At 33.5% G+C, this 21,592-nt stretch overlaps 2 protein-coding genes across 3 annotated transcripts in view; one reads left to right on the top strand and one right to left on the bottom strand.

The window, feature by feature from the left end:
• LOC148607751 (ubiquitin carboxyl-terminal hydrolase 32-like) overlaps positions 1–4,719 on the top strand; it is a 49,594-nt gene extending 44,875 nt beyond the window's left edge. The window contains exon 34 of the mRNA XM_088543877.1: positions 650–4,719. Within this exon, the coding sequence (XP_088400003.1) occupies positions 650–820 (171 nt within the window). The 3' untranslated portion in view covers positions 821–4,719. The remainder of the gene's footprint in view (positions 1–649) is intronic.
• Positions 4,720–6,958: 2,239 nt separating this feature from the next.
• LOC148607750 (uncharacterized) lies at positions 6,959–9,512 on the bottom strand. 2 transcript variants are annotated; one of them, XM_088545058.1, is made up of 4 exons: positions 9,422–9,512; positions 8,696–8,882; positions 7,669–8,028; positions 6,959–7,068 (listed from the first exon to the last, which is right to left on the bottom strand). In XM_088545058.1, exons 2-4 carry the CDS (start codon positions 8,874–8,876, stop codon positions 7,058–7,060), a joined length of 552 nt encoding a protein of 183 aa, XP_088401184.1. In that variant the 5' UTR covers positions 8,877–8,882; positions 9,422–9,512; the 3' UTR covers positions 6,959–7,057. The 2 variants fall into 2 exon arrangements, with proteins under 2 accessions (XP_088401184.1, XP_088401185.1); XM_088545059.1 differs by having other exon boundaries at positions 8,699–8,882.
• Between the last annotated feature and the right edge of the window lie 12,080 nt (positions 9,513–21,592).

Here is a 21,592-nt window from a genome sequence, read left to right as displayed (position 1 = left end):
CCACACTTTTGTAAGCCCAACTCCTTGGAAACTGCTGCACCGAATTTCATGACACTTTTTAGGTAGTAAGGAAATGATAAGTAGTTCTGCATATTACTAGAAATTTATGATCTACTGACTTTTGTGGGATTTATACCCCTTAAAAAAAATTTAGATGGAAGAAGAAAAAAAAACAACTACATGTTTTATGGTTTCCATTGACTTATTCAAATTAGTCTTCATTCATCAATAAAAGACTTCATGGATAGGGTGAAAAGCATTGTTGTTCTATCCTCCCATTAAATTATATTTGAAAAAAAAAGAAGCACTCATTATATCAAACTTTATTTAGACTCATTCATAAAAATCCTGTCACAAAATTGGAAGAGTTAAGACTTAAACAAATGTCACTATTCACCAGCAATAGAAAGAATTATCAGATATTTATCAGGTATCAGATATTTTTACAAAATTACCATACCCTTTTTTTCTTTGTGGATTTTTTTTTCGCCATCACTACAGATGCATTTGATGAGTTGACAAACTGCTAATCATTAAAAGAAAAATTGAAAAGGGTGTAAAAATACTTTATATAAGCATGATAAGAAGGCTAAGCATTATGAAATAATATCAAAAAATACTTACCATCATAAATTATTTTTGTTTGCAGGAAATTTCAGTTGATCAAGTTGACACTAATTCAGCATACATCTTATTCTATGAGCAACAAGATGTTGAATTCAGCAAATTTATGCCAAATTTGGAAGGCAAGGAGCCAGATTTGTCTGAAATTGAAGATGAATTTGAATCAGATTTCAAGAAAGCATGCGTTTTACAATAACAAAGTGTCTTTGAGGACAATGACCATTCCAATATTACTCAAGCTTCTGTGTGACATTGAGTAATCACAAAACTAACCTTGAAGCTATTAAGCCGATGAAATTTATGAATGCTACAACTTAACTGAGAAGATATTGTTGTTAAACTCTACCAATAAATGCTTCCTTAATCTTCATGGAGAACTACATGTTCAATAATTCATAGATGTTAAAGATAAATTTAAAAAGAAAATCATGAACTTTATTAACAAGGCTAACCATATATTTTAACTATTAATCTCAGTGACCTGATGATTCCTCTACTTTGTTCCTGGGATAAACAATGGCTTAGAGTTTTTGTTATATATAGAGTAAATGGTGATCTTCACAATCTTCTGTTTAGTGTATCTCTCTTTCTTTCTCCAAAATAAAGTTTATAGGGCCACTAAACCAAATCTATTTTAAGTTTAGCGCAATAGTGTGGACAATAAAATACAGATCAAGCTTAATATTGTGGTTTGCATTTACCATTTTACCAAGAATTGTCCCTTTCTTTAGAAGAAAAGGGGCCTCTCTCTAGATTTCCTACATTTATCCAGATCTTCCTATTGTTACTCTGGACTTACCTTCAGATAGAGTAAATTCATTTTATAATCGGTATGTGTGTTGGTTCTTGGGCCCTGGGGTATTCACTGGACAAAGGTTTTCCAATGGATAAGTATAGTACAGTTTATACAACTTGTGAAGTGGACAATTTGACCCTGAGTGACAAAATTTTTTACAAAGTTTTGAATGCAGTTGACAAAATTACTATGGTTACCACAAATGACAGCCTTGAAAATTTGTTGGTTTAAGATATGGAAGCATTTATTGAAATAATACTTGTACTACATGATTTTTAAGGCGTAGAAAACACAGGTTGTTATGTCTTTCATTATTATATCGTTACCTTGGTGTTAGTCAGTATATGTGAGTGTTATGACCAGCAAAATTTGTAAAGCTGTAAGTGTTACATCTTCAATCATGACTTCAAATATAACATATAATATATGGTAAGTGTGAGAAGGGTTAGGTTAATTTTTAGAGAGACTATTTGTTTAGTTCATCTGACAATGTATATAGGGATTTTTTTTTATTTTTGACCTGGTAATGACGGAAAAAACAACTTTGGGGCAGTTTACACTTCATAAACCCTGAAGCACTTAATGAACATTATAAACTGCCTCAAAGTTGGTTTTGCGAGCATAACCTGTTCAAAAATTAAACATAATCCTGATAATTAAATATCTAATCACTTGAAGTTGAAATTAAGGTTTGTCCCTTCATCAAAGACTTGTTTAGTTTGGAATCATTTGAATTGTGGACTGTGGACCCATTAACTTTGATGACGTCAAAGTACTAAGTTGGTTATCTTGCCTATAGAAGAACTAAATAATCTGACTACAAAGGTATGTCTTCTTTGATATTACTGTCCAATGAAATTTATATCTGTTATTTTGAAACAAAATATTGTTGCATTTTTGGATAATTAACTTCTTATAAAAAAACCCAAACTTTTTTTGATGTGATAATAAGTTTTCCATTGGAGAAAGGAATAGCCATTAAACAGTATGAATTATGCTTTTAGACTCTGTGTGATGATTTTTCTACAGAAACCAAGTGGTGCCACACATTATCCTTAATGTTCTTCACCTACATGAAGATAGAAAAATAAGACTTTTTCATGAAAAAAAAACATTTGTTTGATTATTCTCTTACACTTTGTCAAATGTCTCTTAACTAAGCTTGATTGTTTTATATTTATATAAAAATATAAGTTCTGGGCCTGTTCAGGAAATTCCAGGCTCAGGTCCTTTTGAATGGAATTGTTAGTTTTGGTAAACTCTTCAAAATTTGGTATACCTGTATCCCACAAATGCATGCTTTTGTTTTAGTAGACAACTTTCTATACCCCCAGTATTACCAGTGCTAGTAGACTAGATTTGTGATAACCAGTTTGTTTACAATGTTAGTATTTGTTAAACAGAGATTATATGTGTGTTACTGTTATTATATCTTTATTTTTGAGAGGACCATGATGAAATAGTTTCTAAAGTTTATTACACAGCCACTGTAGGATGATTTAAAATGTTGAAAATCTCCATGGCACAGGTCATGTGCATTCTGTTTTTAAAAATTGCATTAAAATCAGCTTATGATGAGTGATACATGCATGTGAACATATGCAGATCATATCGTTTTTATGCTGTTTCTAAATTTTGTTGCACAGCCACTATGTATGGAACAGGACATCTTGTAAGACTTACATAGATGTTTATGTTTACTTATATATGAATGTATGTTGATCATTTTTATGCTAGGGGAAGTGTATTTCATTACAGTGTCTTGCTTTTTTTAATGCAAAAAAAAGCTTTCACCATTTAAAATATTTCATTGGTGTTTTTCTTGGTTAATTTCTTTTAGATACTGCAAAAAACGCCATTAGATCACAATGATTGTCACCTGTAAAGTTTATTATATTGAACACATAAAATGAAGATTAAAAGTAAAAGTACATTTGTAGCTGTGTGATAACCAAGCTCAATCTTGAGTCTAAATGTGAAGCTTTTATCCTGCTTAATCTGCTTTAAAATCTTTCACTATTTTAAACATTCGATATAAAATATTTGACCTAATGGTAACCAATCAATGCAGACTACCTTAGCTAAATAATAGTATAAAATGGTCAATTCCAAGATTTAATGACGTATGGGTATAGAATTTCATCATGGTCTTTTCTATGATCTCAGGTCTTTTGTTATCATGTTGTTACACTGACTGTTCTGTACTTACATGTAGTAGTATTCTCACAACCAGCATTATTGTCAAAACACTTACTCAATATTTTGTTGTTTTTTTCTTTTCTCAGCGTTTCTGTTAAAGTTGGTGAATCAGTTTATACTTGCGTTATTGTCAGAACACGGATTATAGATGTTTACTTTAAGGTTTTCTGTAACTACTGGCTATGTGGATCTATTTGTACCCATAAGAGCAAGCATGGATCCAAAGATAGGTTTGCCAGGTTACGCCCACCTAAAATCTTTTTTTTTGAAATGTTGATTTTTTACAAGTTCCTCTCCCAAAAATGTTTCTTTAATTCTAATAACATCATCCTAAAACTGAAATTCTAGATCCTCCCTGATGAGTTTTGGGGAAATATTTGTAGATTAATCATTGAATGTATTACTTGGGCTCTCAGGTAATTTCTTCTACAGATTAAATTTAGACTGTATACATTATACTCATGTACTTCACATACTAATGTCTTGAAATAATTTAATTTTAGCAATAAACCATTTTCTGATGGGAAAAAAAGATGTCATTCAGGAGGAGGGAAGACAACTCACTGTATACCTATTAGTTCGATGTGAAAAATTATACATTGAAATCCTTAGCTATCCTTCCTCATTGTTATTTAATGGAATAGCTCAGAAATATTGAGAGATGTTTTGATAACTCATGTGTTTGTTCAAGCACATTACTCTAGTCATTACTTACTGTTCTTGGTTCAGTCATGTCAGCTGTGAAGTTTTGTTATCTGTGTGAAAATCTTGCATGTTAGTGAACATTCTCAGAAAAAGGCACTTTTTCATGCTATAAAGACATATACATGTATCAAATTTTGTTGTGATATTTTGGCATCTATTTAAACAGCACATTTGTTTCTAGTTGGTTTAAGCTTAAAAGTTGTTCTTGTTTCTTCTGCAAGGTTTTTATATGGATTGCTTAAAAGCTTTTGTCCAGATTTTTGTATGCTGTGTCCGTTTTTGACATGTGTTCATAACTGTGTTGTAGAAGTCTATAAATAGTTTATCTGTGATATAATTTTGTATTTATAATAATGTCACTATCATTCCTAATGAATAAAACTAATCCATTTTAATCTTATTCGTTTTTATTGAGTTGCAAAAAATGTGGTTGTTCAATGACATGATGCTGTCCATCGTTCATAGACAATTTGTTTTCCAGACAACAACTTATCAATTGTTTATGAGTAAAAGTATATGGAACTTTATGAAAGAGTAATCAAGGAAACCATGATTCTAGCGGAAATCAAAAGAATGTAATCCAGAGACGAAGACCAGACATGGAAAACAGGCAAACACAACAAAGAACATAAAGCAACCAAAATAATACATAAAAAGTAAAAAAAAGTAAATTAGCAACTCGTACGCCACTAAAAACTGGAAGCATGGACCAGGTGCACCGGTACGATAAGAGTCCTCTGCTTTTCTAGAAACACTCGCCGACTTGCTCATAAAATGTCAAGTCCAGGGGAGACATGCAATGGTACCACCGTGGAAGCCTAATGATTATCTAGATGTCATGATATTATACTTCAATGATACCAAAAAGGAATGCTGGGATTAATTAACTATTTATGAATTACGGGCCATAAAAAAGTTTTTAGCACACCTGGCTAAAGGCCATGTGAGCTATTGCCGTCACTTCACGTCCATCATCGTCTTCGTCGTCGTTAGCAATTTTTCAAAACTCTTCTCCTGTGACACTACTGGACCAATTGGAACCAAACTTTGTATGAATGTTCCTTGGGGGTATCCTGCATGAAACTGATATGGGGATGTTTGATCCATGAAAAAAACACGGCCGTTGTAACTAAAAATAGAACATAGGGTCTGACAGTAGTTTTTTTTTTTTTTTTTTTGCATATATTTCCATAACCATTAGGTTTAGCCAAATTCTGACTGAAGTAAAAGTGTTCAGCATTATGATGGATGTCTGTGGTGAAATTTTCGTGCCGTGTTGGAGTTATTGCCATTTTGCAACGTTATTTTGCAATTTTTAATGTTTTCTTTCCAAAATCATCTCCTCTGACACTTCTCGGCCAGTTGAAACCAAACTGGTATTAATGTTCCTTAGGGTATCCTGCATATAATTGATGTGCGGATTTTTGATCCGTCGAAAAACATGGCCGTCGTTACTGAAAATAGATTGTAGGGGTAAGACAGAAGTTTTTCGCATATATCTCCAAAACCATTCGGTTTAATTTCTGAAATGATCCTTGTGATAAAGCCTACAACAGTTTGCAGGGATCAAATCTTTTTGGAAGATCAATCAAGCGAACCAAGGTTTTGGACGACTCCTTGTTTGAGTTATTGCCTTGGAAGGCAAAAATTATGTTTTAGCAGTTATCAGCCAATATCTTGAAAACTATAATAGACAGGATGAAACTTTCAAATGATGAAATGATCCTTATGATAAGTCCTACCAAAGTAATCTTTGAGTCAAAATTGTCGGATAACTCCGTCTCAGAGTTATTGCCCTTGAAAGACAAAAAAAAATAACAATGTGAGCGATTCAGCCTCCCGGGAGCTCTTGTTTCGTGATATCAAGGCAATAAATTGACTAAAAGTGAATGGATTCTCTGGAAATTGTACCACGAATTGCCATACTTCCAACTGAAGTCTGGAGTTTATTTTGTGGGTTTTAACTGGAAGCATTTATGAAAAAGATGCCACTTTGATTCCATTGAAATTCTTATTATTTGTCATATATTTTAAAAATCGGAATAGAAATTCAGAGATGTATCAAGCTTGCATAGTGTATCCATACTTGGCCCAACTATCCAGGGCTCGACCTCTGCGGCTGTATCAAGCTGAGCCCAACAAAACATACTATTCTTGTAGAATCAAACGTGATAATTAAATTGTGTTAACTGAAATTTTATATGCCTCTTTCTGGGCAGAAAGTGTTACATGTATAAAGTTGTCCACGTTCACCTGTCCGTCGGTCCATTTGTCTAACTTCCATAATTTTTTTCCATGAAACTTCAGAGTTTTTCCTTTCATATATTTTATAGACGTGAGCTTTTTTTCAATTTTCACGCATTTTACATTTTCGAATTATAGGACTTCATTTAATACCAAATGGGATAATATTTTGTAAGCTTGAATTGCTAAACGTATAAAACCACACTATTTATATTTGAAAAGTAATTTATAATTAACTGGATTTCATGTGGCGGAAACTTGATGATTATGCGAAACAGTATATGTAAACCAGTGTTGATTTAAAAGATTTGTGTAACTGAGGATTGATGGCTTTGACTTCATCTTTGACAGTTCCAGTCCATTACACTACTATGGAAAGATAACGAAAGGTTTTATGACGAAGTTTTTATTTTAAAGATGATTTATGAAATGTAGTAACCAAGCACCAGCCAGTAAGCTATACCATATACGGTTTGTAGGTATAGTCCTTCAATAGGCTCCTGTAATGATAAAAAAAGTATTGTGAATAGTTCTAATTGAATTAAATGTGATAGGCAAAAGCAGATAGGATTTGCTGGTAAATGGAAATTTTCCGGTCAATGAAACTTCTATAGACAACACTTATCATATGAATTCTATACAACTAAATATAAACGTTTTCATTATCAATACTTAAACCTCTAAACCTACATAGTTGGGAGAGATAGACAAGACAATAAAGCCACGAATACACTAATTCAGGATGAACCTTATATATTAGTTATGATAAAACATGTTTGGTCATAGTCTTATATCAAACCAAGTTAGTTGTGTAATGAAATACGACTGCACTGATTTGAACCGACCCCCCCCCCCTCTAATGAGCATTCTACAATATCATTTAGAACTAGATCATAGATCTGTAAACTGCCAAGGCTTGACGTTAACTATGTGCACGCACTACCCGAATAATTCTAACAAGGATTACTATTAGTATTTTTTACAATATTTTATCCTAAAAACGTTATTACCAAATCGTGTTTTCCTTTCACCTAAGATTATTTTACGGAACATAGACAAATTGGAGTCGGTGAAATGCCTCAGGGTAAAAGAAAACTTACTCTTTCCACCAAGACCACCACCTAATCCACCGCCAAGACCACCTCCCAATCCACCACCAAGACCTCCGCCTAATCCACCACCCAAACCGCTTGACAAAGCAAGACGAGCAGCTAGGTTTGCTCTGAGGGCAGCACCTCCGAGACCACCTCCTAATCCACTGCCAAGTCCGCCACCCAATCCTCCGCCGAGGCCGCCTCCTAATCCTCCACCAAGACCGCCTCCTAACCCACCACTAAGTCCACCACTTAAACCGCCAAATCCACCCCCTACTCCTCCGAATCCACCTCCAAGTCCACCACCTAATCCCCCGAATCCACCTCCAAGTCCACCCATTCCACCTCCTAGTCCTGATCCACCACCTATTAGGAAAATCATGGATATTGTTATATTATGCTGATATTCATTCATAAAGTGATACCTTCACTTTTTTTCTATTTTAAAGTCAAGTAACCAAGACAATATGATTGTATTTTACGTCGCCAGTCTTTTCGTTACTTAGTAACAAGACTAAAACTCAATTAAAGACAAAAGCATTAATATTATAAGATTTAATTAGCTGTTTATTTTGAAACACTGACATCAAATATTCTCTTTGAAGAGCTGTAGAACCGCAAGTAAACTTAATTCATCTCAATATTTTTTCGATTTTGAATCTGCGTAAACAGGTTGTGACAGTTTACATGTCCTGTTGGAATGTACAACAGATAGTTATGAAACTTTCCAGGTATTGTGGTCGTTGGAGATATCAAACGTATTGCTTTCTTTGGTAATCAAAGGGAAATAAACACCATTGGCATTACAAATGGATATAATAAAATAACACCTTTTGAGAATTATCACAACACGGAAGTTGTTCTTTTTGAACAAGGACAATGTAAATTTTCTATTCTAGATATAATTGATGATTTCAACCGTGTAGTGAATGCTGTGATCTTTTAATGACATATATTTCACCCGGATCCAGCATGCTACTGCTAAATCACCGAGGAACATTAGATTAAATCTTCACAACACCACTTTACTTACTACCTAATGAACCAGAGAATCCGCCACCAAAGCTACCACGGAATCCTCCACCACCGCCACTGACAAACCCGCCAGCTCCACCAAGGCCACCCAAACCACCACCTCTTCTGCCGTAACCGCTGGCACTAGCGGCGGCAACCATGACTGCCATTACCACTGAGATGACTTGGAGACAGTTCATTTTGATCTAAGAAAGATATTGCTTGTACTCTATATTCTTTAATACATGTACACGTATATTGACATTAGACAGGTTTAATTTTTAAGAAAAAAATACTGTAGGTGTATTTTATCAAACAAATACGTTATCATTTTAAAGAAATGTAATTGAGTATTTTGTTCGTTTTTTTAGCGAATCTTTTTCGTTTTACAAGTTCTAATTATTAACACACTAGTATACACGTACTTTAAATAATGTAATGCTCTTTTGAAAGGCTTTAGAAATATCTTATAAGATACATAGAAAGTGTTGCCTGCTTTCTCAACTGAAAACTTCTAGAAATGTACATATTACTTTTGTTCAGAGCTTGATAAAGGTGTGTTTACACCTGTTGAAGACCTTTTGGTCTCTGAATGTAATACCTTTGTGTAAAAGTCATAGTTACGCTGGGGCATTTATTCCGCTTAACAATGTCCGTTTTTTTCTAATGGACATGAATATCTTTAATAAGTTGTAAAAATGCAAAATAAAATAAATAGACTTCACAAGAAAAGAAGTTAACTTACCTTATATTTAACAAGGCTTGTGGTAGCGAACTGCGGAGGACTGTACAATGTAGATATGGACTGCCAATGGACCTTTTATACTATAACTTTATTTTCATTTCTAATTACGGAAATCTCAAAACAACCAATTTTCAAAGTTTATAACCGCAAAGTTTTGCAAAGTCGTCATTAATTTTAACCTCAAGGTGAAGACATGAAAAGGTAAACAAACTATTTTATTGACAAATTATTATGAAATGGACATGAAAGTAGATCCCGAACAAGGACAATGACATTTACTCTAATCGGAACATACAAATGAATCATAAAATTTTCAATTTGAATTAATTTTATATACTCTAACAAAAACATTAAAAAGTAGACACGCAGTGTATTTTATGTTGTAGTTGAAAGGGACTCACTTGTTGTTTTGGTAAGTGTAAGTATACTTAATTTTTTAAACTGCTGTTTAGTATTACACGTTTAATTAATGGAACAAAGTTTCATGCGGTATAGTGGTGTAGAGAGCTTATAACGTTCGAGCTAGTATATCATTCTACTGTTCAGCTGATGTTTGCATTGCTCAACTGGATTTTTTTTAAAACTGGTTTTGGTTAGCATGTTTTGTTTTGTTTTGTTTTGTATTAGTTTAAATGATTACTACTTTCGGTTTTATTGCTCGAGATCCTTTATAATTATTTTTATAATATTGCTTCTCGTTTCAGCACCCTTTTCGTCCATGCTGCATAATCTAAAATTTAGTTATGTTCCTAATTTTTAAATGGCTCCCAATGGACCATTGTAAAGCTAGACATCGGTACAAGCCCTCACTGAAACTAACCGTCAATAACTTAGCCGTCAATAATATTCATGTGATTGGGATGCGTTCAAACATTTTTTTTTTTTAAATTTAATGTTTTGAGTGCAGAAAATAGAAATAAGGATTCAACATGTATTTTTATAGTCCTGGCGCGCTTAAATTGTAAAATCATCATTTTTATACTTTTAAACAAGTTATAAAAGTTTTTAATGGTTAGTTGTTTGCATGAAAACGAGAGGCTTATATACATGTAGTGGTCGTGTTGTCCGTCTGGCTCCGATTATCATCCGCTCCTCTTTCAAAACAGCTGCATGGAACCAATAAATCTTTCACATGCACACCATTTTTCACATGATGTCATTGTACACCTACTATTTTGGATTTCTATCGGAACGATTTTTGTGTTTTTCTAATGCAAAACAGGAACTTCGCCATTCCTCAACTGGAGGGTGGCCATTTTAATATCAGCAGATCCTCCGAAACTTCGATGCAACTAGCACACATTCTTCATTACATGATGTCATAATGCACATTCATCAATTGTAGATTTCCACTGGAATGACCACTGGGGATCCGTCATTCAATACATGGACTTCGTCATTCGTTTACCAAGGGGGTCAGGTATTTTCTGCAACTGCTTATCACAGAATGACCACTTGATAGTCTGAGCTTAAAGTAGGGGTGCTATACCGGTATACTTCAAACGTTCCGGCTTGACGACTTTGTTTTGTCATGTTAGGTTTCTTGGATGGAAAGCGGGGTATGCTTTTAGTGAGCTTTGCTTACATATTTTCTAGTTTGTAGTTATAAAAACAAATCTGAAATCTTGTATATTTCCAGTTTGGTTTAGAAATTTGTCGATGTTTCAATCAGCGCAGTGATATCAAAATGTCAAAAAGTGCGTTAAAATATGATCTATTTAGTTTGATGAAACGTTATTCCAATTTTTCTTTTTCCTCTTTCTATCTTTCTATTTGTATTTTTGTTTTTGCTCGATGAGCTTCCATAACCCGATTTAAACCCTTTTGCTTGAACGTCGTTCGATACTAAGTCCCCTATATGCCAACTAAACTGTCGGCACGCAGACCTATGTGTTAATAAGACGTTTGATTTTATTTGATATTTGCTTATCATATTATAAACCCTACCGGTGCACCTGGTCCATGCTACCAGTTTTTAGTGGAGTCCAGTTTTACTTTTTTACTTTTACTTTTGTTACTTTATATACGTTATTTTGGCTATTTCATGTTCTTTGTTGTGTGTGTCTGTTTTACCCTCCTGGTCTTTGTCCCTGGTTTACATTCTTTTGATTTCCGCTAGAATGTAGGTAGCCTTTGTCTTCATGGTTTGTTAGTGTATCCTTTTTCTGATTGTTGTCTTCTGAGTGTTATGTATAAATTTGACGTTGAAAAGATAAGGGCTTGGTGTTTGGAGTAAGCCCTACTCCGTGTATAGGACTAACTCCTGTTGTATTTTACATATTTATACTAATACTGGCATTGTTGTCTCACTGACATTTCCTTCATACTTCTGTATTACTCTTTCCACTACCCTGTTTTTGTGCCTTTTTGTAAAAACGTCTACGCTGCATTTCAAATGAAAAAAATAGTTTTAGATTTGTGATGCCAACCTCCTGTCAATACTCTTATCAAAAAAAAAATACGACACTTCGGACAAGATATTTTTCTGTGTGTATTGCGCCTGATAGTAAGGAAGCCCTAGAGGGACATTTGGACTAACTACTCAATATTTATTTGTTTCGAATCATTTATTAGGATTTATGTGTTATTTGATAAGAATGACAATGGACAAGCCATATTTCTCTTGAAATGGATTCGATGTTCGATTAATAAAAAATAAGCTCAAATAAATAAGTAACTACATACGTTCTAAATTTTAACTAATCAAGAAAAAAGTATCAACTAATAACTAATAGTAAATAAGTATGAACAAATGTGTATTACTAAATAACTAATTACAAATAAGAAATAACAAATAACTAATAACTAATAACTAATAACACATAAGTATTAACTAGTAACTAATAACAAATAAAGTAATAATTATCTTTTACGCGACATGTCAACCGGACATCAACGTTTTTCTTTCAGATAAAATGGTTCAAAGTTGGCCTTTCATTGTATTTTTTTATTCTAATTTGGGTCTTAGAGATTGAAATACACACATTTTATAACCGAAATATTATCCAAGATATTTTGTGTGAGCTACCAGAGTCTCTGATTAAGAGAATAACTAGTTTGAAACTCTAAATACGAGTTTTTTTTTGTCAGTCAGAAAAAAAGTTGGTTGTCATCCTTCTCCAGTTTCAACAGATTTATTTTCCTGGTGAATCACGTGATCATTTCCTGACATCTTTCAACGCAACTATAAAATGCTTTTACCCGACCTGTTAATCCCAACCAAATTTGTAAAAAATTGACAGGATAATTTGTATCAATGTTTTTGTCCCAAATTGTGCTGGAAAAAGAAACGAATCGTCAGATTAGTCAAGAATGTAATATTAGAAATATGTTGTGCGGTGAAATTTGTTTATCTATAAAAGTCCCTTACGATTTTTGCCAGATACAGATAAATTCCCCATTTCATTCCGATTTTATTGATGTGTGACACAAGACATTCGGTTGAGTGGAACAGGTCGGGCGAGATGAAAAACCGACATAGTACGTGTCTAACTTTTGTTTCTCTTTTGTTTACATTAAACGCGTAAATGATCTATCTGCATTCTTGAAGGATTAAGTGACACGGTGGGTTATACGATTACGATATCCGATATTTCTTTTACTTATGTGCTTTATTATAACCTTGCACATTAGTACCTTATCCAGTGTATTGCAGTGAATGCTTAACGTTTGTAGTACACGTGTACATGATGCTGCACATTTTGAAGGATTCAGTTAACTAATTTGCATACAAAGTTGACTTTTGTGACACAAAATTGAATTTTGTCTCAAAGAATTGAATTTTGTGATACAGAGTTGAATTTTGTGACAGAATTAATTTTATCTCACAAAATTGAATTTTGTCTTAAAAATGAATTTCGTCATTACAAAATTGAAGTGATCATAAAACAAGTCATTATAACATAGTTTTGTACTACAAAAATGGTTTTGTTGTGACAGAATTCAATTTTGTGTACACAAAATTGATTTTGATTACAAAAAAGATCAAGTTTCGTTCGGCTTCCCGTATATAGGAGATAGAGTGCTTGTAATGGGAACAGTTAATCTGAGAAGAGTGATACGCACGCCTGTTGGCTGTTACATCTGAGTGCTAGCTGTCCAAAAATCCGGCTTATTGTGAGGTTGATTGGTAAACTACATGTAATAATACACATATTTTTATACTGCATGTTATGACAATTGTGATATCATTGTTTGCTTTTCTGCAATTATTGATTTTTTCTAAGTTGCACTTTAAATAAACAATACTTATTATAAAGTACTGTCAGAAATATTAAGTAAAGCGTGCAATATATTTGTGTTGAACAGTGGTTAGTTTTCAAGGAATTTGTCGTATTGTACTTAAATTGGGCAAAACTATTGGGGAAGTTTTTTCCCATAATACGAAGCAGATGTGGTGAATCGTTCCATATATTACCGTTACGGAATAGTTTTTGTCAGAAAGAGGAAAGAACGAGACATCAAGATTAAAAAAAAATATAACCATACCTGTTATTAAAGAAATGTACAATAAAGGCATGTTTAAGCTGAGGTTGACATACACATTTCTTAGTCTCTTTCATTGCTTATTTTAATAAAAATATTGTTCTTGCAAGAATTTTTATTACAAATTTTAAAATGTTGCAATAGCAAAATATTATAATTAAAACAAATAAAACGGGACGAAGTACAAATCATAGTCAGCATACAGATTTTCAAACCATAAAGCCGTAATGCACCCCTAGAAATAGAAAAAAAAAACATGATTACAACATGCTTTAGATAAAACTGCTTTTCTTAATTATTTCGATAGAAATAAAACATTGATGTAATGATGATGCATTGTCTGGAATAACATTGCCGTCTTGGATTTATTTGTATCAGTGTGAATTAGAAGAAGATATTAAGTTATAAACTATTGTTGAAATCTTGTAATATTATGTATACCTCTATTACCGGGTATCAGGGGTAATGATCCTTCGCTAGGTAGCCGAATTCCTGTGTTAATAATTCCCTCTGGTGTTAATGGCATAATCATTCCATTGTTTCCAATTTCTCCATCCATCATTTGCCCTCCTCTCCCATTTCCTCCCGTATCACCGTCTACCATAGGGAGTCCCATTGCATCCATCAAGAACACCCCCTTATCTCTGCCACTAATATCACCTTCCAACATTGGTATGCCTAGACTTCCACCCCTTCCACCTTCCAATATCATTGGCATTACCATTCCTCTACCCTGCATACCTTCTAACATAGGAGTCATCATACCATTAACACCAATTCCGTGGCGCATGATTGGCATTTCAATTCCATTTAACACTGGAATCATCATGCCATTTTGTCCTATTGAACCTTCAACATTTTGGATTACACGCTTTCGTCCGTCTATTCCTCTTCCCATTAACGGCATCATGACGTCTTGGATTCCTATTTCACCTTCAAGCATCGGCACTTCGATTGGACTTTTACCTCTACCACCTTCCATCATGGGAATCTCCATTCGATTTTCTCTCATTCGTTCTAATATGGGAAAATTGGCCCCCATTCTGCCTTCAAATATAGCCGTTCCAATTCGATTTCCAGCCTGTCCATCTAACATAGGAATCATACTATTTACTCTGATTTGTTCCATTGACGGTATCTTAGTTCGTTGATCCATCACGGGTATCATCATGTTTTGTGGTCCAATTCCACTTTCTAACATTTGCATTTCCATTTGTTTTTCTCCTCTACCACTTTCCATTGTGGTTCCCTGTCTGGTCATTTCACGTTCTAGCCCTGGCCGACGTGTATTTTCAACTTGTGGTCCACCTTCCATAATGGGAACTGCTATGTCTTGGGAGCCGATTTCACCCTCCAATATAGATATTTCCATTTGTCTACTGCCCTTTTCACCTTCCACCATGGACATTTCCATTCCTTTGCTACCAGTTTCTCCTTCCAGCATAGTCATTATATCACCTATGGTGCCTTGGTTTCTGTCTATTTGTGACATAATTATAGGTTGGGAAATCATTTGTGAACCTAACACGGGCATCATCATATCGTTTCCTGACATTTGTCTTGTAGGAAATCCAGTCATTTGTGCTCCTCTTCCTTTGATTCCTACATCTCCATCCGGCATTGGAATTTTAATAACAGCCTCTGTAATCGGGTTTTCATTTCCATTATTACCATTCTTTCTTCCATTATCAATATTTGTCATACGTGCAGTCATTCCTTTGACGTCCTTCCCTTCTTTCTTCGACACCACAAATTGCTTGCCTTCCGTTCCCCCCGTCGTCATAGGCAATACATTTTGTATCGCTTTTTTTATCATAGTTTCAGTTTCAGTATCAGACACAGACATTCTTGATTTATCAGGACGGCCTTTCACATCTTCTTGAAATCTACTTGCACTTAATTTTGCTTGGCTTTCAGTTTGGTCAGTTTTCATTACAATATCTTGATCTCTCAACTCAACATTTGGCATCATCATCATAATCGGCATTATCATTCCTTGACCAGAGTTAATGCTTTTGCTTTCTTTCTCACCAGATATCATAATACCACTTCCTTTCATACTCCTTCTTGTGTTATCCATTTTGTCACTGTTCATTTTCCCTGTCTCTGTTGACATCATCATCATCAACATAGGCATCATCATGCTGTTACCGTCCACTCCTCCTATGTTAGGCATTGCCATTTCCTGCTTGCCTCTCATTTCACCTTTCTCCAAGGGTACAATAATGCTTTTGTCAGCAACTTCTTTTTCCTTCATAAACATTGTTACATCTTTTGCATTCATTTGTTCTTCCTTTGTTGGCATGCTCATTTCATTCTTGCCACCAGCATCACCTTTACTGGAAATCATTGACATTCTATCATCAGTGCCCACTCCCTTTCCATTGTCCGCCAATATCGGCATCATCATATGTTTTCTTTCTATCATGCTTCTTTCCTCTATATTCAGTCCTTTGTCCTTCCCAGACATTTCACTCTTTTGTGTTATCTTTTTGTTCTTGTCTTCCTTCCCTTTTATCATCATTCCTACGTCTCTACCACGCATTTCCATTTCATTCATCATCATATATAGCTTCATCATTTCCATATTGGCATCTGACATTGTCTTCGTATCTAATTTTTTGTCGTTCTTTGTCATTCCGGAAACCATCATTCCTTTGATTCTATCTTCTAATCTCATTAAAGGAATCATTCTTGTCATTGTTTCCATCCTATCCTTTCTCTTACTGCCAATTTCAATTTCAGGTGTCGTCGTCATAAATGGCGTCATCACTGGTTCCCCTTTTCTCGTTATTTCGTCCGCCATTTTCCTTAACATTTCCATTTCTTTGTTGCTGCGTATTGACCAAACAACGTTTGGAGCGCTGTCCCTTCTACCTTTCACCGTATTCATTCCTTTTGAGCTTTCTTCCATCTGTTGCATCATCATCATCATCATTGGTAAATCCATTTGAATTTTATCTATTTTACTTTTCATTCTGTGCATTCGTTTGATTTTTTCTATCATAGTCTCCTTTATTGTTTTCGTATTTTCTCTTTCAATCATCCGCATCATCAACATCATCTCTGGCATCGTCAAATTGATTCCATTTTCTCTCATTCCAATGCCTATTTCATCTGTTCTTACATTTGCCATGTTGGCGTTATTTCGCTTGGCCGTCAATTCCATATTTGTTTCAATTTTCCCCATTTGTGGCATCATCTTTTCCCCTTTTCTTTCTTTACCACTTCTCATCGTTTCTAAAGTTTGACTTCTATCTATACCCATAACAGACATCATCCTTACCATAAGCATCATCTTGTACAGGCTTTCTGTATTTTTACCTGTGCTTTCTGACGATATCATTGACATCATGTCTTGATTATCGTTCCTTCCAACTTTTGATGACATTCTTCTATTTATTCCTAACAAATCAAAAGGAATATTTAGAATTTGAATACTAGATACATATAAAACCTAAACGGCTTCTCTGAAGAAGAAAAAAAAACATAAAAGTGTTAGGTACATTTTTTTTAATAGCAACAAATTTAAAATACCAATATTCAGTAAGTTCAACATAATACTGAACTCTTTCAGTAATGGTATTGCAGTTCTCAACATTTACAAACTTCCTTTGAAGACATTTATTTAAACCACTTATTCTGTGCACCCGTTTGGTTACGATTGCATTTTGTTTATTTACTTAAAGACAGTTGTTAGTTACTTATTTGTTTATTTTTGTTGCGTTTTATACCATGATCAAGTTTTTTTGTATATCTTCTTTACGACTTATAATTCAATATGTAAAACTTGATCTAAGTGAAGATGATAGTAAGCTCTAAATTCGAATCATTATTCAACAACAACTGCACAATTCTGCACAACTAGACCAACATTATAAAGTATCGTTTAATAAAAAAAATATAACATAACAAGTTTCGTTTAAGATTTATTTCAACATAAAAATGCATTGGTTCCAATACTTAACAGTACTTTTACATAAAAAAAGTAGAAATAGTTTCTTTAATATTGTCAATTTTATTGCCTTATCTTTTTTATAATATATTTTTTTATAATATTGTAGGCTGTGTGTGTTGATTACAATTATTAGGAAACATTTTCATGTTATGATTACATGTTTCGTTCAAGGCCCCAACAACCAAGAAATACACCGAACACACAAAAATTACGGCAAAAGAAGCTCTACACAAGTATTGGTGTTGACTATTTTTATATTGTTTTTTTCTGGTGTTAAGTTCTTTTACCAGCAGGCATGTTCACAAAAAATTGTAAGAGTAAAACAAGTCGTCAAAATACTTTAATCTACTATGCCGTCAAAATAACTGACGACTAATTTTACACTTATGATGCTTTGTGAAAAAGACCACAGATTACCAAAGGTTCTGGCTATATCTCTCTGTTCTGTCATTATTATTATGATTGCTAACCTTGATTTCGCAATTATTATATTGATATCCAAATAAAAAAGATCTAAATAGTAGCACTAACGTTTTGTTTATTTAAAATATAAGATACAACCAATCGATAATTGCAATTGATTATATTTCTGATATTACATGATTTTTTAGTCTTTGTGTGTTGAACGTGGAGATTTGTATTACAAAGTGCGTTTGAAAAATTGAAAATGCACTTATCTTGCTAATGTTACCACATATATTCAACATATAAACTGTCTTATAGGACTACTTGTATGATTAAAGTATCCCTGTGTAGTATGTTCTATGTAACATCAACCTGTATATGAAGACTACCTGTCAAGTGTGACCATGATTTTTATCTCCCTTGGAAATCACTTAAGGAGTTAGATCTAGGGTAGGGATACAACTGTTACAAATCATTCGAATCACATGAAAGCAATAAAGTAACTTTGACTGATTTCAAATGTTTCAAAGTAAAGTTTGATAGGCTTTGGTGAAATTTAAAATGATACAAACATATCACTGATTTAAAGAGTGATGTCCCTTACTCTAGGTCTACCTCCTCAAGACAGGTTTTACTGTATGTCCACTCTGATTTGTTCTGTTACTTCTTGGTTCTGGTTTTTATATAAATGTTTTATATACGATAATCTGATATAACTGACTTTCATATTGTAGTCATTATTTGGTTAGAGCACCATTGCAGTTACCAGTTTTAGGAGCGAATCCGATTCAAATCTGGAAGAAGGATGTGAGCAGTCACGAACATTTGTGGGAATAATTTGTGGAACATCAAGTTTTCGAAACATCCCTTTTTATCTTAATTCAGCATTTTCATGGTGTGCAAATACAAACATACATATACATTTCAAAGGTTTATGAGTGAGCTTGTTTTGGATGTACATAAAATTCATGTTTCAGCACCACATCTAAAAGTAGAGTTATGTACCATTTCTAATGCGTGTTCTTATATTTGCCACTTGTTTGGGTTTTTTAATACATGTAGTGACAGTAAAGAACTCCCAAGACACGTTTTAAAACCTTAACACAATGATTTTAACCATACATACAGTTCCATTCTGATCTAAATTTTGTATCCTATAGTTGCTGATAAGGTGTTTTACAATATTTCCATATCGACAATTTGAGGTATTTGTGATTAACAGATAAGATTCATCTTAAGTTATATTTTATTTGTATGTTTAATTATTTTCTGCGTGATTCAAAACTGTTTTTGCTTTACTTAAATGTTGTAAAGAATCAGAACAACATCGTTGAATTTATGGAATCGATTTGGGGTGTATTTTGTCTGTATGCAAATTCGATTGGTTTTTATTTTTACGTTAATACTGAACCCATCTTGATTTATAAAGTAGTGTGTGATAAACAATTTAAACGGTTTAAAATAATTTTGCCTTATTTCAATCCAGTTTTGCCAATGAAGGATATATATGAATCGGTAACATTAACATTAACCCAATCAATATTTATAATAACAAAATACTATATCATGTTTAAAACATAGATTAAAATGACAATAATACATGCAAATAATGAGAATGTTCCTTCAGCAGTGAACAGGAGTTATTTTCGATATAAAGAGTTTTCTTTTCCTGATAGCAGTGTCTTGTAAACCCACAATGGAATCTTATGCAATTTGTATACCCGTGTTCAATCCAAATATGTAAAATTTAGGTTTGCAAAAGTATTTTGGGTCTTAAGCCTAACACAATTAAAAATTACAAATATATACGTGATTTTGTACTTTTCATCCTCTACAAGATACCTGGAATAGAAGAAGACAACTCGTATAAATAAAAGATATCTCCATATTTCGAAAATAGGGAATGGTAATGGGAGAACTGTATATAAAAGTTATAAAAATAAATAATGTCCAGAAATATGACAGTTTAAGCAGTCAGTGCACAGCAAACCACATATCAGCAGATAAATATTGAGGCATTAGCTTCCCAATCCAGATATACAAATAATTGACGGTCTACGAATGATGAGGTTGCTAACTATACGTTCAACGCATAGTTTTGATTATCTAGTGTGTTCATCCGTAAAATCCTTCTACATGCATTATGCATGCAGTGCTTGAAAATAAGGTTATGAAATAGCCATACCTTTTGCTGATAACGATCTTTTAAACCCTGAAAAGTTTAAAAGATGTACATGAATTAGAATTGTGAAAATCGTCAAACAGTTGTATATTGTTCTAAAAGTTATCCAAATATAAATAATGAATATAGACATTCATCATGTAATGATTTGTATTTACTATAGTTCTTTCAGGCTTGAGGGATATGGGATAAGGGATAATTTAAGACATGCATGGCACAATCGTATGACGAATTGATTTAAATAATCTGAACTGAAGAGAACTTTCTTGTATAATAAGTGATCATGTGATCGGAAATAATCAATTTTTACCTGTTCATTGAATGAGAGAGAATCAAGGGTAATTGTGTCGTTGTTAGAAAAGAAGTATATGTTTGGTAAGGTCTGTAAGTAGAAAGTTTTATAATGCATTGTAAGTGAATGAATATAATTGATCGTATTTTTTTTTACGTATTTAGAAGGAACGAATTCCGCCTACTGTTAAACTCTTCAGCGATTCAGTAGAATAAACTTCATGTAGTAAATTTTTCAATTTTCAAAATCAAATTTTTCTAATGACTACTCTTTGGTCGCGCTGTATAATGTATTGTAATCTGAATGCTATAAACATAAGGAAGCACGAATGAGGAATTTTGCTTTTTCCTTTTTGGTCTGTATAAATCTTTTCTTAATTTGCATGTTCAAGTAAGCTCTTATTTCGCTTTATCCTTGATCATGGCCATGACTAACATTACAAGAATTAAGTCTTTTTACTGTAATACAAGATTAAAACTTAAATTCGTTTGAAAAATAAAACAAAAACAAAGAACTTTTCACCTACTTTTCTTGCCTCCCATTGACAGCATCGAAGGCATTCCACTTTTACTACCCATTGACATTGGTATGCTTTCTTTAAATAGCGGATTTGACATAGAATTTGTCATTTGCATTCCTCCTCCGCCTATTGTCATTGGCATACCTCCTACTTGAATTCCATCTTTTCCACTCAAAGACATTGGTGATAATCCAATTTCACCCTTTTCTATTGGCATTCCAAGTTTTCCTCCCATCAGCAATGCCATGGGATCTCCCATAGCCATTCCACCTTTTCCAATCCTAGGCATAAGCATTTCACCTTTACCGCCCATCGGCGTAGGCATTCTT

This window comes from Perna viridis, chromosome 9 (assembly GCF_037379345.1).
Source record: "Perna viridis isolate PV_CMFRI_1.1 ecotype Kerala chromosome 9, ASM3737934v1, whole genome shotgun sequence".
Taxonomy (NCBI): Eukaryota; Metazoa; Mollusca; class Bivalvia; order Mytilida; family Mytilidae; genus Perna; species Perna viridis.
The sequence above is the reverse complement of the archived record's forward strand: the minus strand, read 5'-3'. Positions and strand labels throughout refer to the sequence as shown.

Excerpts from the sequence above, each read along its gene's own strand:
- LOC148607750 (XM_088545058.1), bottom strand. The coding sequence starts at position 8,876 with ATGAACTGTCTCCAAGTCATCTCAGTGGTAATGGCAGTCATGGTTGCC. Across the intron at positions 8,029-8,695 it reads ATTCTCTGGTTCATTAGGTA|GTGGTGGATCAGGACTAGGA; the intron begins GTAAGTAAAGTG and ends TTTTCCTAATAG.